The 13,479-nt window shown below is 40.4% G+C and overlaps 1 protein-coding gene across 1 annotated transcript; it reads right to left on the bottom strand.

The window, feature by feature from the left end:
• Window positions 1–5,698: 5,698 nt before the first annotated feature.
• On the bottom strand, window positions 5,699–9,559 carry LOC140931593 (uncharacterized). The gene is made up of 5 exons (XM_073381394.1): window positions 9,503–9,559; window positions 9,147–9,221; window positions 8,771–8,917; window positions 7,707–7,808; window positions 5,699–5,914 (listed from the first exon to the last, which is right to left on the bottom strand). Exons 1-5 carry the CDS (start codon window positions 9,503–9,505, stop codon window positions 5,699–5,701), a joined length of 543 nt encoding a protein of 180 aa, XP_073237495.1. The 5' UTR covers window positions 9,506–9,559.
• Between the last annotated feature and the right edge of the window lie 3,920 nt (window positions 9,560–13,479).

The following is a 13,479-nucleotide window of genomic DNA, read 5'->3' as shown; positions in this document are numbered from 1 at the left end:
CTCTAGTTGACAGTGTTTGCCTTCGCTGTGCCGTAATACTCGCGCTGAATTTAAAGTCCACGTCCTCGCTCTTGTGGGGTTTTATTTGCAAATCTTTCCCAGCGAGGATTTCCAGCCACTTGTTGAATCCACCGTTGTTGAGTTTGCTGTTCTGTTTTATTTACCTAAGATATTGGGTGGTGACTCACCAACCGTAAACATTGTTATAATTCACAGATGAAAAAACCCGTCATGAATAAATCCCAGAGCTTTGTCGTCGATGGCTCGAAACCCATAATGCGCTTTGACGTCACTACTCTGGATGACGTCAAGGCGGACACCAACCAAACTCGATAGATTTATAGCCAAGAGGAAATCACGCTGGCATGGCGATGCTTGAGTTACACGATGCTTGAGATACACGCGCGCTTCGCGCGCGACGAGATTATAAACCTCGCGGGTCGGCGCTTCGCGAGGAATTAAATAATATTATTATTACCGCCTCATATTTTGCGCAGTCTCTTGACATTATATGGTAAAATGACATAATAGTGGGATAATAAATAACAATATTGATCCTTCTCCTCAAGTGTGAAATATAAGTATGGCGATTTTTACACTGTACATGTATTCAATAAGGAAAGTGATAATGTATAATTGTCACCTATTGTAGATACACAGCCTGGTGATCTGGGGCTATTCAAGGGATGTTATTCAGTAACATCCACTGAAAGGTTCTTTTCCCCGCGGAGTAAGAAGAGGCTTGAAACAACAAAACATCCTGTAAACGGAGGCAGTGGCATCTTCTTATTTGAAATGATTGGAATCAATCGAGGAATGATCGAAAAAGTGGGACAAAATCTCTCACCAAAAATCAAACAAGTCCGATATAGACGATCGAAGTGCAGAGCGTGACGTCATACGTTTACGAAATCCGACCGAAGATAAGAGGGCCTTTCGACGGATGTTAACCAGTGCTGACCTTACTGATTTAGGAACATTAACCTCCCCTTCTATTAACCTGGTGCTCAATAAGGAATTGCTAATTGTCCAATGTGAAGTGCGAACAAAATATCAGTCAAGCAGGAAAAGGTGTGTTCCACAAGATTCCCGGTCATGTCCGTGACAAAATTACTGGAAACCTTTATACGTTCTTTTCCTTCCTCTTTCAATAGAAAATACGTCCACATGGTTGCTTGTACGGTCGTCTTGGTAGGACCCGCGCATTTTGTCTTCAACGCTTATCCGGGCCACAATGCCTCTTGTCCTCTTCCCAGCTGTTCAAACAAAAACGATGGTCACGCGGTCGCTTTAACCGATTTCTACCGTTGCTTGTAAAGGACCCTTTCGTGTGAGAGTTTTAAGCAGTTTCTATGGTAGGTTCTTTGTTGAAGAAGGCTAATTTATCAACTGCACATCGACCCTCCACTTGTGCCGCCATTTTTTTATATGTTGACGCCACCTCGCTTTGGCGCGCGGAAATCGTGAAAGCGAGTCTTCCGGAAGTCAACCAGTTTACCGGAAACTGTTTTCGCGTGTTCCGCATAGTTCTAAAAATAACAGTTTTGAAATTAAGATATCCCGGCCAACGCCCTGAGAGTCCCACTCTGTTCTATTATGGCTCTCGTCATGACCGAGATTTCCGGAAACGTCCCGGCGACTTCCGAAGATTTCCGACGAATTTCCGAAGACTTCCGAACGTTGCCGAAAATTAGATGTCCGCAGACTGTTCCCGAAGACGTCTGAGCACTTCCGAAGCTATATAAATGACGACACTTTTAGCGTGCTTTGATATGATTTCGTTAGAACAGAAAAAAGGACTTAAAGTCATCATGTGTTAAGAATACTTTGTCCGGATTTGTGACTCAGGCGTGGGAACCACTGGCGGATCCAGACCTTCAGATAAGGGGGAAGGGGGACAGGGGATCATCCAGACCCTGAGATAAGGCGAGGGGGAGCCTTCGGGCCTCAGTTTGGTCCAAAAATAAGAGGGGGCCCGGGGCCCCCGGGCCCCTCCCCTGGATCCACCTCTGAGATCGATGTCTTTAGTCCACAGGCGAAACTTACGCATAACGCATATACAATATTCTGAAGGGACAAATTTTGATTGGCTTGATGGTTGGCAATGTTGGACTCTGGTCAGCAAAAACGTTCGAGTGGAGGAGAGTAACACAAGACTTGAGAAAAGCACGGCCAATTGAAATGCTTACAACAGGTACAATAGCAAAACTGATAAAAATCAAGGTACTATGGCATCAGTTTTCGAATTTAATGTTTAATTTAAGTCATATGTGCCTTTTAAGCCAAATTTCGCATCCAAAATATACAAATAAGTTTCATAGTTAATCATTAATAACCATTTAACTGAAAACTGACAAAAAGCCTAAAATTTAACTGACAACTGACAAATAGCCGAAATTTTAACTGACAACTGACATTTGTACCCCCCCCCCCCCCCCCCCCATCCAGACCCTCTGATTAGCGCGTGAAGAGCAAAACATCTTGACTCCACACATGTTTACATACTCTCATGCCAACACATCTCCCGCTGGGGGACCCCAGATAGGTGAGGTAACATGCAGAGGGCTATCACGTAAACGTAATCAAATTAAAATGAGAGATTATGTGAAGAGGAGGGTTACCCACCAAAGCGGGTTACCTCACCTACCTGGGGTCCCCCACCTCCATGTAAACAGGCCCTTAGACTTCTCGTTTTTTGTTCCTAATATCTTAGCTGATTAGATTTCTTTTCTAGAGATCCAACGATGACAAGCAACAGGATCTTCGTCCACGGTTTTTGCAGTAAATTTCTTTAACAAAAATGAAGTATGAAAAACTTTTTAAGGCTTACAAGTTTTTTTTATTTTGTCCCTTTACAAGCAATTTATTTGTAAACGTCAAGTTACTTAGTGCATAAGGAAATGTACCGAAGCTTATTTAAATTTTTTTCTCCAAAAATGCGGCGCTCAAAACCATAGTACCGTAATTACGCGAATAAGCGCTGCGGCGCATATTAAACCCTCAAATGCGGCGCTTATTTGAGTAATTACTGTAATTTGCAACTTAAAATTTTATTACATTAAGGACAAAATGATATTGTATTTAGGACTTTATTACATTTAGGGTCATTTATTACATTGAGGCCTTCTACAACGTACGTTATCTATCGAAACCTGTATTAGGCGGACACCCTGTATTAAGCGGACACTACTGAATTCCCCGAGGGTGTCCTAGACTGCGGGCAGTCTCTTATTTTCTTCAAAGCCGCTGGGGTATGACGGACGAGCGGCGAGCGGCGAAGCCGCGAGCCATGAGTTTTCTGTGCCAAACGCACCATTTCTGAGAACTCGACGGATCTTAAGAGAAAAGACGGACTGCTCGCAGTCTAAGGGTGTCCGCTTAAGGTTTCACTGTACTCGGTAGGACTGATCTATCTAGCTTCCATGAGATGTAGGAAGATCTTAGTAGAAGGAAGACCCCGGGGGAAAATCCCCTCACAAACTGCTTTCGCTAGAAATATCATAGTACTAGGGACAAAACCACACAAAAATGGTTGCCGGTCATTCATTGGGTAATCATTAATTTTAACTCCTTCTCTATTGTTATTGAACCACGCAGACCTAAATTTCTGCATGTTAACCCAAACGGAACGTTGTTTCGCCTTCTAGGATCATTAGTATCAGGATTTTCCCTTCATGTAAACAGTCCCTTAGACATGTATAAAATACAATAATGCAATATAATAATAAGTCTATACTTTTCAGTTTCCAACTATAGTAGTATAATAGTATCTTAGAGCCTAGAACGGGCTATTGGCAAGCTTAGTTCCTTACAGCTCCTTTCTAGCAACCATAATAACAGCAATAATTTCTGGTCACATGGCCGGAATAGCTACAATAATGACTACTAGTGCAAGAAAGGATGTAATAACAAGTACTTCTAGTATATCGGCAATTATATAGATAAACTTGTAGGCCTCTATCCATGCATTGCTCTATTCTTCCACTCTGACTGTTTGTGCATGATGATTGTGGAGGTAGATAATGATGGCGTTTCTGACGGGCCATACCTTCAATGAAAACAAATGAAATACAATGTAAAATAACTGTTACACAATATCAGGCAATTTTAGCGATACATAATATATATAGATTTAGCCAGGGCTAAAAGCGAAGCTCTCGATAATATTTATAGTTTGTTCAAACAAACTATAAAATCGTGTAATTGTAAGCGGCGAAGGCGACGCCGGAGAACGGTGAAACACAGCAATAGTTCTAATTAGCATAAAAGCAATTTTGCACTTGCAGGACACTTTTTTGTACACTTCTTTGCAGTAAGTTGTTTTGCACGTCTACAACGTGAAACTTCCAGAAACTTCTTAGCTACACGTTTTGAGGAAATGTCGTACGTGTTCTCGTTCACTTTTTTTCATTGCCGCTCCTATTTACCTTGCGTTGGTGGCCGCTAGCATATCTCATTTTGTCACCGCCGCTACAAAATTTTCATGCTGTTCTTCCAACAAAATATTGTCTCCTTTGTTTTTTATCTCTCGTTCTAGATCTCTGACGCCCTTTTTCTCGTTGAGCTTCGCTGGCCTGCCGTCTACTTTCCCTTTTTCTCTGCCCTTCACTTGCTCTATATTCCAAATTTGTGAATATGACAATTAATCTAAGCTTAATACCTTAGTCAACACGGATACAGAAACAATTTCCGCTTTCCGTATTCGTCTTTATTGACTCTTTAGTTGTCTCTGCTTTACAAGACGTCGGTGGCTATGCGATTTCCCGCCAAAATAACCTCGAGTTGCATTTGGGTTGCCATAGTCCTGTTGATCGAGTTATTTTACATTGGTATGGCTGTGGTGCGGACGGACGGTCGGGCGGGCGTACGGTCACGTGATTTATATATATTCTCATATTTTCTCAGATTGGTAGATTACTTCATTTTCTTACCCACGGTGCTCCGCTGCGCGCACTTCGCGCGCGAGAGCTCCGCTATAATATATACCCTGGAGGGATGGGTTACTGAGTCTTAAGAGGTTACGGCAAAACAGTTATGGCCTACCCCAACCAATACTGACAAGCTCGTAAAAATCCACTCCCAGCTCCCCATCCCGTTGTGCGCTAGTCGATCCCAATAGAGAAAATTGAAGGTCTGTGAACAGGCTAAATCCATATTGCCCGTTATAGTCGCCACACGTACGAGGGTCCCGCTGTACTAGCCGTTGGCTGCACTTTGGCTGGTAAACCAAAAGTGCACTGTGTACTGACTAATCAGTATTTGCCTTAATAGTATTATCCTTATCAGAGGAAAGGGAGCCTATTCTTCCGGATAAGCACGTATATAGTTGTATGTGAAAACGGATTTATCCCCCATTTAGTCTTTCGTCCTCAAGTTATTAAACGTTTAAGGACTCCAAAGCGCAGGCATTTTCATTACCGATCCCTAGAGCCGGGAGAGTTTTTAAAATTCCGGCTTCTCGCTTACGTGTGGGCAGACGAAGAAGACCGGTTGAGTCATGAATCATATCCTGTTAGCTTTACGCATGCTCTGTAAGGGATGCTTTCGTATTTCCATCGTTTCAGTGTTTCGTGTTTTTTGGGCGTAAACGGTTGAAAAGTGTGGATGCGAATGTTTTGGAAACGGAACCTCCGCTTTCAACAATAACCAGATACGTTTAATAGTATACGATTAGTCTTTTGCAGCCGATGAGTAATGGTCATATACGAAAGATGTTAGCTTTTTTTCCTTTACCTTGCTTGCTGTTAAGAGTTGCGTTCATGGCCTCTACTGATACTTCTTCGACCTCGTAGATTGGAAGACTACCACAAAAGTCCAGAATCTTCTGCGGCAATGCCAATCGGTCTGCAAAGCCCAATACACTTATGGCTGTTTCCTTTATTGTTTTCTCATCGGACAAAGGTTGCTTTGTTGCCTTTCAAATCAGAAAATAATTGAGGTTAAAAATACAGTAGACTAGAGAAGTTTAGCTACCGACGGAATTGATTAATTTAGCATATATTTCTGTTAAATGGACAATCAAATATTTGTGTTTGCACAATTACTGGGTCTTTAAGAGTGTTGATCAATAGCTATTTAAGTCATGGAATTCTTTAAGCAATTCTTTTCTATAGCAATCTTTATGCAGGGGAGGGGGAGGGGTCTCTAACTCTTTCACTTAGATATTTTAAAAATAACTTAAAAGACGCTCTTTAAAATTTGTTGAAAGATACATGACTTTGACAAGCAGATTTCATGTCTGTAGGCATGCATGTGTAAGGGGTGTACCATTTTCTATCAAAAATGGTATAAAAGTGTAAAAGGTCGGAACTGGGAGCGGATCCTCCACGTTTAAAACAGGGCGGATAAAGATTGGGCGGTGAAACGAGCGCGTCCGAGCAAAAAGGTGTGATGCGGAGGACTGGGATCAAATTATGAGTGGCTTGTCTGATTTCTTCCATGACCGGCCTCCTTACCAATTAATATTTTTCAGTTCTGTCACTCGCCCCTGTCGATGTTCTTCCAAAAGAAACTAAAAACTGTCTAGAACACGAAGCAAAACCTCCTCCATTGCAAAATTATTAAAAGACAGCAGATGGCGTTTCATAACTATAGGACGTGATTTTATAAATGCGTGCAACCCGTCGTGCAACTGGTGCAAGGTTAATTAATCAGCATCACGCTTCTCTTTATTTTCACAAAACATCTCATACGTCTTTCTGTTTCTTCGGAACTTCAAAATTAGTTTCCCCTCAGTTTTTGCTGTTAACTTTGTTTTGTTTTCGAGAGTAAAACAGAGAAACAAACCTTAAAAAACCTTGTTTACATGCGGTTACAGGATTTGCGACGCATTGCCCGAATCACCATGGCGCGTTGCACCCGAGAAGCAAAGTCTGAACGCCACTATATCCAAATATATCCAACTAATTTTTTGTTATGTTATATACAATTTATCCCCCTTTAATATATGTAAAAATTAAGTTTAAGAAGTGTCAAGCTTTTGCAAATGAAACGGCCAAGACGATTAGGTCATATTTAGTGGAAGGAGGAGGCATTCAACACTTTCAAATTAATCACAAATTTTGGCATTATGCGACCAACAGGTTTGACTTATAGGTATACAGACATAAACATATGAAACTGTTTATTAATACTGTTATGAAACGAATTCATGCATTTAGCATTAAAGCCTGAAATTACAGAAAGAAAATAGGATTTCCGGCTTGCGAAAAGGAAAATTTCGCCGGCTTTCAAGCGCACTGAAAGCGCGGAAATAGCGCTCGTGCCAGTCCTACGCATTCATTGAGACCTGTGTTGAGCCGATACCCTTACTCAAAAGGAGACACTTAAAAAGGAAGTTCTATGGGACGGTTTTAAGAGAGTTTCTTTATAATTTTAGCCTCGATAACTCGCGTGACAAGTCGGAAAATTACAGAGTACTGAAATCCGAAACATTTAGTGTTAATTGTTTGTCTTTACTTTAGTATGTTACTCCAGTTCAAATTCAGTGCCCATCCCCATATATTAATCAAGCTTTGTTACTTTAATTTTTTTTAAAAAAGTTAATCTATATCTCATGCTGCCTTGAAGTGAAGTTTGCCAGTTCAAGAGTCAGATCAGTGCAATGTTTTAAGACGTGGCTCAATACTATAGTCTCCCCCTTTTCCCTTTGATTAGAGAGTATGGTTAAACATTGTAGCCACTACGTACGAAACAACAAAACGTACCAGTTCCATGTCAAGCTTCAGTTTCTGTGGGGTGGGTAAAGTTGGGTCCAACTGAGACACATAGCATTCTTTGGATGATGGAAGACGACGAGCTGTCAAACCCTGAAAGAATAAAAACAACGAAATGGTTAACGGATTGATCTATATCGACAAATCGACTTGATTAATTTTCTTATAAAACTTGAAACTCCATTATAGATGAAGATTTTTAAGCAAATTAAAAAAAAAGAAAGAAAACGGAAAGAAGAGCAACTTTTTGATCAGGCCAGAGTTCGATTGAACGAGTCGACGACTCTATATTTCCCAGCTATTCTAGCGACATTAAAAACTCGCTAGAACCTTTAACTCCGTGTCTTTCACAATGACAACCGTCTTTCAATTCCCTGACATCTTCACTTCTACGGAACATTGCGTAGCAATTGTTTATTCCATTAGGGAAATATAAGTTGAAGCTGAAATTTTGCTTCAAACTAAAGGGGTATCTGATACACATGAAACCAGTTTTGAAAAAGTCGTAGTCCTAATCTCGTCAGGGGTAACCAACTAGGGTTTCCTAGTAAATATATTGAAAACACTTTTTAGGCTATCCGGAGTACTAGTTGCTCTTTAAAGTTTGTACCTGTTCGGTCACCGTAGGGCAGACTTCAGTCTTTTTTAGCCTTTTTTGAGGAAAAATTTAGATGTAATTTAAAGATTTACGAAGGTTAGAATTTATTAATTTCTCTCCCTATGATCAAGTTTTCGAAACCGAAAATTGTAGAATATCTTTTTCTTAAAAATTTAGCTTATACTGGGGAGTGAAGAAATGTGAAAATTAAGATAAACTACCCCTTTAGAAAATCGTGGGGTATTTACATTATATAGGCCGTAGAAAATCGAACATAATATAAAAGGAACGCTCATCTGAAAATTTTTAGCGGTCCTCAAGCTACAATATATACAAAACTTCTAGGCAATATTTGTTTCTTTGAATTTTACGGAAAATATATACATTGTGAAGTCTTTTTGCATGCCAGAATATTAACAAGTTCATACGACTCATTAACACACATTATATTACTTACCGAGCTGAAGTCATTCATCACATCCATTGGTGCTTTGTTGTTATGTGCAGGTACACGTATAACTTCTGTTTTGCCTTCAACATCGACGTCTATTTCTTCCCTAACAGTTGTACCCTCCTCAGTGAAGCGAAGCGCAAACTCTTCAATCTGTTCACAGATTCAACAAACACCGTCAAGTACAGACGATTGTCAGCATAGATAAGAGGCAGTGACCTCTACCCCAGAGTATAGTTTAAAAAGGAAAAGTAAATACTTATTGAAATAAAAAATATATGCATTGAGAACAAGTTGCATAATGGCTAAATGAGATCTAACTAACGTCGATGCATTTAATTTGAGAGGTCATGCATGATATCGATGTGAATAGAATACTTACCGTGCAGTTCACTTCCAGATTAAAGTAGAAAAGTAGAAGTACACTGAAGAGGATTCTCGGCAGACAAGAAGTAGTCTAAAAGAAAGAAAATCAAACGGAAATTTATCCCTTTTGTAATCATCCTCCCTGGTTTCTTTACATTTCCAAGGATAATTTAAGCGGGATGATATAAATTTGGCCCATAATTCAACTACTAGCTTTGAGGACGCACATACTTACGGGAATTTATAATTGTGAAATGAGTTTATGTTTAATGTTTCCAACTGAAGCACTATCAGTTTTTCTCTCCTAGAATTTTTTAAAAATATTTTCTTCATTAACTAAGAAAATGAAGGAAATCGAGATTTAACACTTACCATTTTTTCTCTATGGAAACTGAAAGATCTGTTCTCTTGTTACTGAGTCTTGTTACCTGTACAGAAAGTCGAGGACTGCGAGAAAAGTTTATTGAAAGGCAGTGGCAGTTTGCGATCTCTTTTTTTTGCACCATTTCAGCCGAAATTTGTATGAATGACAGTCCTTTCCTCTATCTAAAAAAAGCAGTCTCTAAATAATAGATGGAAAGGTTTTTGCTGCTAATGCTGAGTCCAGAAACAGAGAACCTCGGTACGTGACACAAACAGAGAAGCCCGCAAAGAAGCGACCACAACTGTTAATTATGTGATCATTATATTACACTTGTCTATTCTTTTGCCGAATTTAGACTGAAAATATTGTTGTTATTATTATTATTATTTAATACTATTTTAAAAAGAATTAAAAAAATTATTATTTTGATACTTTTCGCGGTTTAGATCATTTTTTGTGTGCTGTATACTGTGCATAATATGATTACTTGTACCGTTCATCGAACTGTCATTAAGCATTAAACATTTGGCTATAAAGCTAATGCACATTTTTTCCGTTTTGGAAGCTGTAATTTTGCCGTTTGGAGAAAGAAATAAGTCTATACATAGTTATGAATGGTTATGAAACCCGTTAGACTCCTTTGTTATATGTTTTTGTTAGCTTTTTTGGACCTGACTGTACACAACGTTCCATAGCATTCATATCATTTTGAACTTACTGACCAACAGAATCCATTAATTTACTCAGCAGTCACAATTTGTGAACAGAAGACAAAGCATTGCGCATGTTCAGGGAGCTTCCAACATAAATTACAGCACCGTTGTTTTCAACTTTGATGTTTGCCGGCTTTCATAACCAGTCTCCTCTACTAACTTAGGTTTATACGGATAAACAAAAAATATATAATCGTATTTCTAAGTTTTAACACACCAAATTATATCCTTTCCAAAATCTCAGCCTCGGGTTTATTCTCAAAATATTCTTAAAATTTCGCGAATTTCAGTCTCGATATTCCTGTACAATATACTGTTATAAAAGAGAGTGTGTGCATCGGTGCATGGCCAGAACATGATCATGTGGCAGTTTCCAGCAAAATAAATTCCTTGCCCTGCTTTTCTGTTAGCTCTGATCTTGAATAGTGAGGCCATGTGTGAATGGTTGAGATCGTTGCGTAGTAAATTGTAGCCTTTCTTGTTGTACTGAACCGAACGTGTGTTCATACTTTTTGTTTAGGGAAGGGGAAGTCATACTCCACTGGCACGTTTAAGCCGTCTGAAAACACCTTATGCTGTTGCACGTTTCTGGCTAAAACACTCGCTCCTTGAATCTTATTAACACTCCCATTTTGACTGGCACTCCTATTACGGCCCTGTTTCTAGAAATGCCAGTGTTTTATTTCTATGAAAGATGCTGGTAGATTGAAAAGATTTGTCGATCGCAAAATATCACTTATTTAGTACTTACAGATCAGTGGATTGCAATTTTAGCACGTACTGACGGAATTGGCTCCTGTGGCGTATAACTAGGAATATACTTGGGTATTCATCATTTTTCTAGGACGGGAGTTAAGGTTTTGCTGCTTGAATTTCAAACGAGTTCAAGTAAATGAAAAATCGGCAATCAGGGTGTTATTTCCAGTAAGTTAAAATACATATAATGTTGGGAAAAATAGCGCTGTTGTTTTTTCCTTTGCTGTGCCCCCCTCCCTCCTCCCCCCCCCCCCCCCCACACACTACTAACTTCCCATTTCTAGTCCGCGATCCATCCGACCAGTCACGTGGCAACCTTTGAAATCAGCCAGTACGTGCTTATTACAGACATCACCAGGATCCCTTTCGCGATGGCTTGTATACCGTCTGTATTTAATTTATTTCTTTTCAATTTGTGTTTTAAAAACCTCCGAAATTTTTTTGGTTAAAGCACGCGCGTACGTGCGTACATGGAACTATGCCACAGCAACCTGTGGACTAACCTGGTTATTTCATGAGTGTGTCCGCTTTGCTGAATTTTTTAGTCTGTTTATCTGTAACGCACATGCCAGCTGATCTTGGAGAAGTAAATAAGGAAGAAGGTTGACGTTTATAGTTACTTATTTTAGCCCAGACTATAAAACAGCCCGTATTATTATATGAAAATCTCACGCTCTCTGAAAAAAAAATGGCGACCGATTTAATTGGCGCCGGGTTATTCCGCTTGAAACCTAGCCGGGTTCTAGGTTAAAAGTAAGCCTTCTCAAAGACAATCTTTGCTGAGTTATTACCACAGTGTTGGACTTATTTTTCCAGCGTTTCAGCTGTAGTTTGATCGACAAACAGTCCATTTATTTTCGTTACAGGCAGCTCATCACATATCTGGTTTTGGCAAATGCCGTCAGTGATATCCCCTTTTGCTGGTGGAAGAAAGCAAATGGGGAAGTCGAGTATTGCGTGATTTTTTTAAGTATTGGTTATCGATCTATTAGATTTCTCTTGTAAAAGTAGTAAAACGTTTTTTATAAGACATTTACCAGATGGTAAATGTAGTTAATGGAACATGAAGCCCCAGGGGGGGGGGGGGGGGGGTAGGCTAAGGTAGCCTGCCCCAATGTATGCTCTGTTCGATCAACAAAGCCTTATTTATGAACGAAAGCACGCTAATTTTAAGATACAAACAAACTGTTCGTGGTTGGAACCTGACTAATTTGTCGTATGTTTGTCATCATATTTTTCTTAGCATCGCGCACATTGGTCCCTGTTTTCAAGGCCCTATTCATGGCTAGACTTTAATCATGATAAGACTAGGTAGCTTATGGTACAACTGTATTCATTGGTCGAGATTTGAGACACTGTCTAGCTATAAAGTTCTGCTATTTCACACCTGGTCATTATTCGCCTAGCTTGCACGAAAGCAAACAGTTACAGTAATTTTGTTATGCCGGGTCATTTACAGTTAGTTAACCTGTGTACAATTTGCGGCGGCTACAATGCGTCATCCCCTTCAGATGCCTAAAGTTACAAGTCCTCTTCGATTAATTTCTTCCTTCGCTTAACCGGCTTAGCTGCCATTTGTCGTCGGTTTGTCCTTCAGTCGCGAAGTACATCTGCACCTTTCCTGGATCCTCGACCCCGTACACGTGCTACACGTTGGTTTGTTCTGGCTTTCACCGACGCTCTACGCAGATCCCCGGCTGAGTCTTCACAAACATTTGCGAAACTCTCTTTACCCTGCTACCGTGATCGGCCATCGCGCATTCTACCGTCTCTCCATTCGCTCGGTCAGTTTTCAGTCAGCCCAAAAATCCAGTTCGTCGTACGTGACCTCTCCATTTTTGGCACCACGCTCTTTACTGTCTTTTTGAGCGGGTACACAGTGCTTACGGTTTGATAAGGCTCCCGTGACGGATCGTTAAAAAATATATCTATATATCTTCTGGAACTCATGGAAGGCCACAACTGGATTGGCAACCAATCTCCATGGCCAGATCCCTCAGATCCTTCTCATCGCCCAGATCACTCTGTCGCCGCCTGCTTTCTACGTCTACCGCCTTTTGGGGGCCGCTGTTCTTCAGCTAAACTTTCCGCTGGAAGCCTTTTTTATCGCTTGGTGCAGTCCTGTCGTTGTGTCGTCGCCTACTTCCTACGTCTACCGTACGCCAAGCGCCGTTTGGGGTGCCGCTGTTTTTCAGGTACAGTGCTTTTCTTTATCTCATTCTTTTCTCCATTTATTCCGTTTTGCCGGTATGCCCCTTCCTCCCCTTATTGTTCGCATCAGGCTTGTGATCTGTAAAGGGGTTGTTTTTTCCTTTGTCGCATTCCTTATACAGTTCCCTGCTGTTTCGATCTCCTGTACGCATTGCGTTACAAACGTTACGCAAACGTTACACATTCTTTAGGCCTGGGTTTGAGGGTTTTCTGCCCAGTCCTCCGCGTCTCGCTGCCATTCTCGCGTGGCTCAGTTCCCACATTGTTCGATTCTACTATTTATTTCCATTTTAATATTTTTAAAA

The sequence above is a fragment of the Porites lutea genome, chromosome 3 (assembly GCF_958299795.1).
Source record: "Porites lutea chromosome 3, jaPorLute2.1, whole genome shotgun sequence".
In the NCBI taxonomy this organism is placed as follows: Eukaryota; Metazoa; Cnidaria; class Anthozoa; order Scleractinia; family Poritidae; genus Porites; species Porites lutea.
Note: the sequence above shows the minus strand (reverse complement) of the source record. Positions and strands in the feature narration are given on the sequence as shown.

Coding starts and splice junctions, on each gene's coding strand:
- LOC140931593 (XM_073381394.1), bottom strand. Junction 8,918..9,146: donor ATCTGGAAGTGAACTGCACG/GTAAGTATTCTA, acceptor ATCTGTGAACAG/ATTGAAGAGTTTGCGCTTCG. Junction 7,809..8,770: donor TGATGAATGACTTCAGCTCG/GTAAGTAATATA, acceptor TTATTCTTTCAG/GGTTTGACAGCTCGTCGTCT.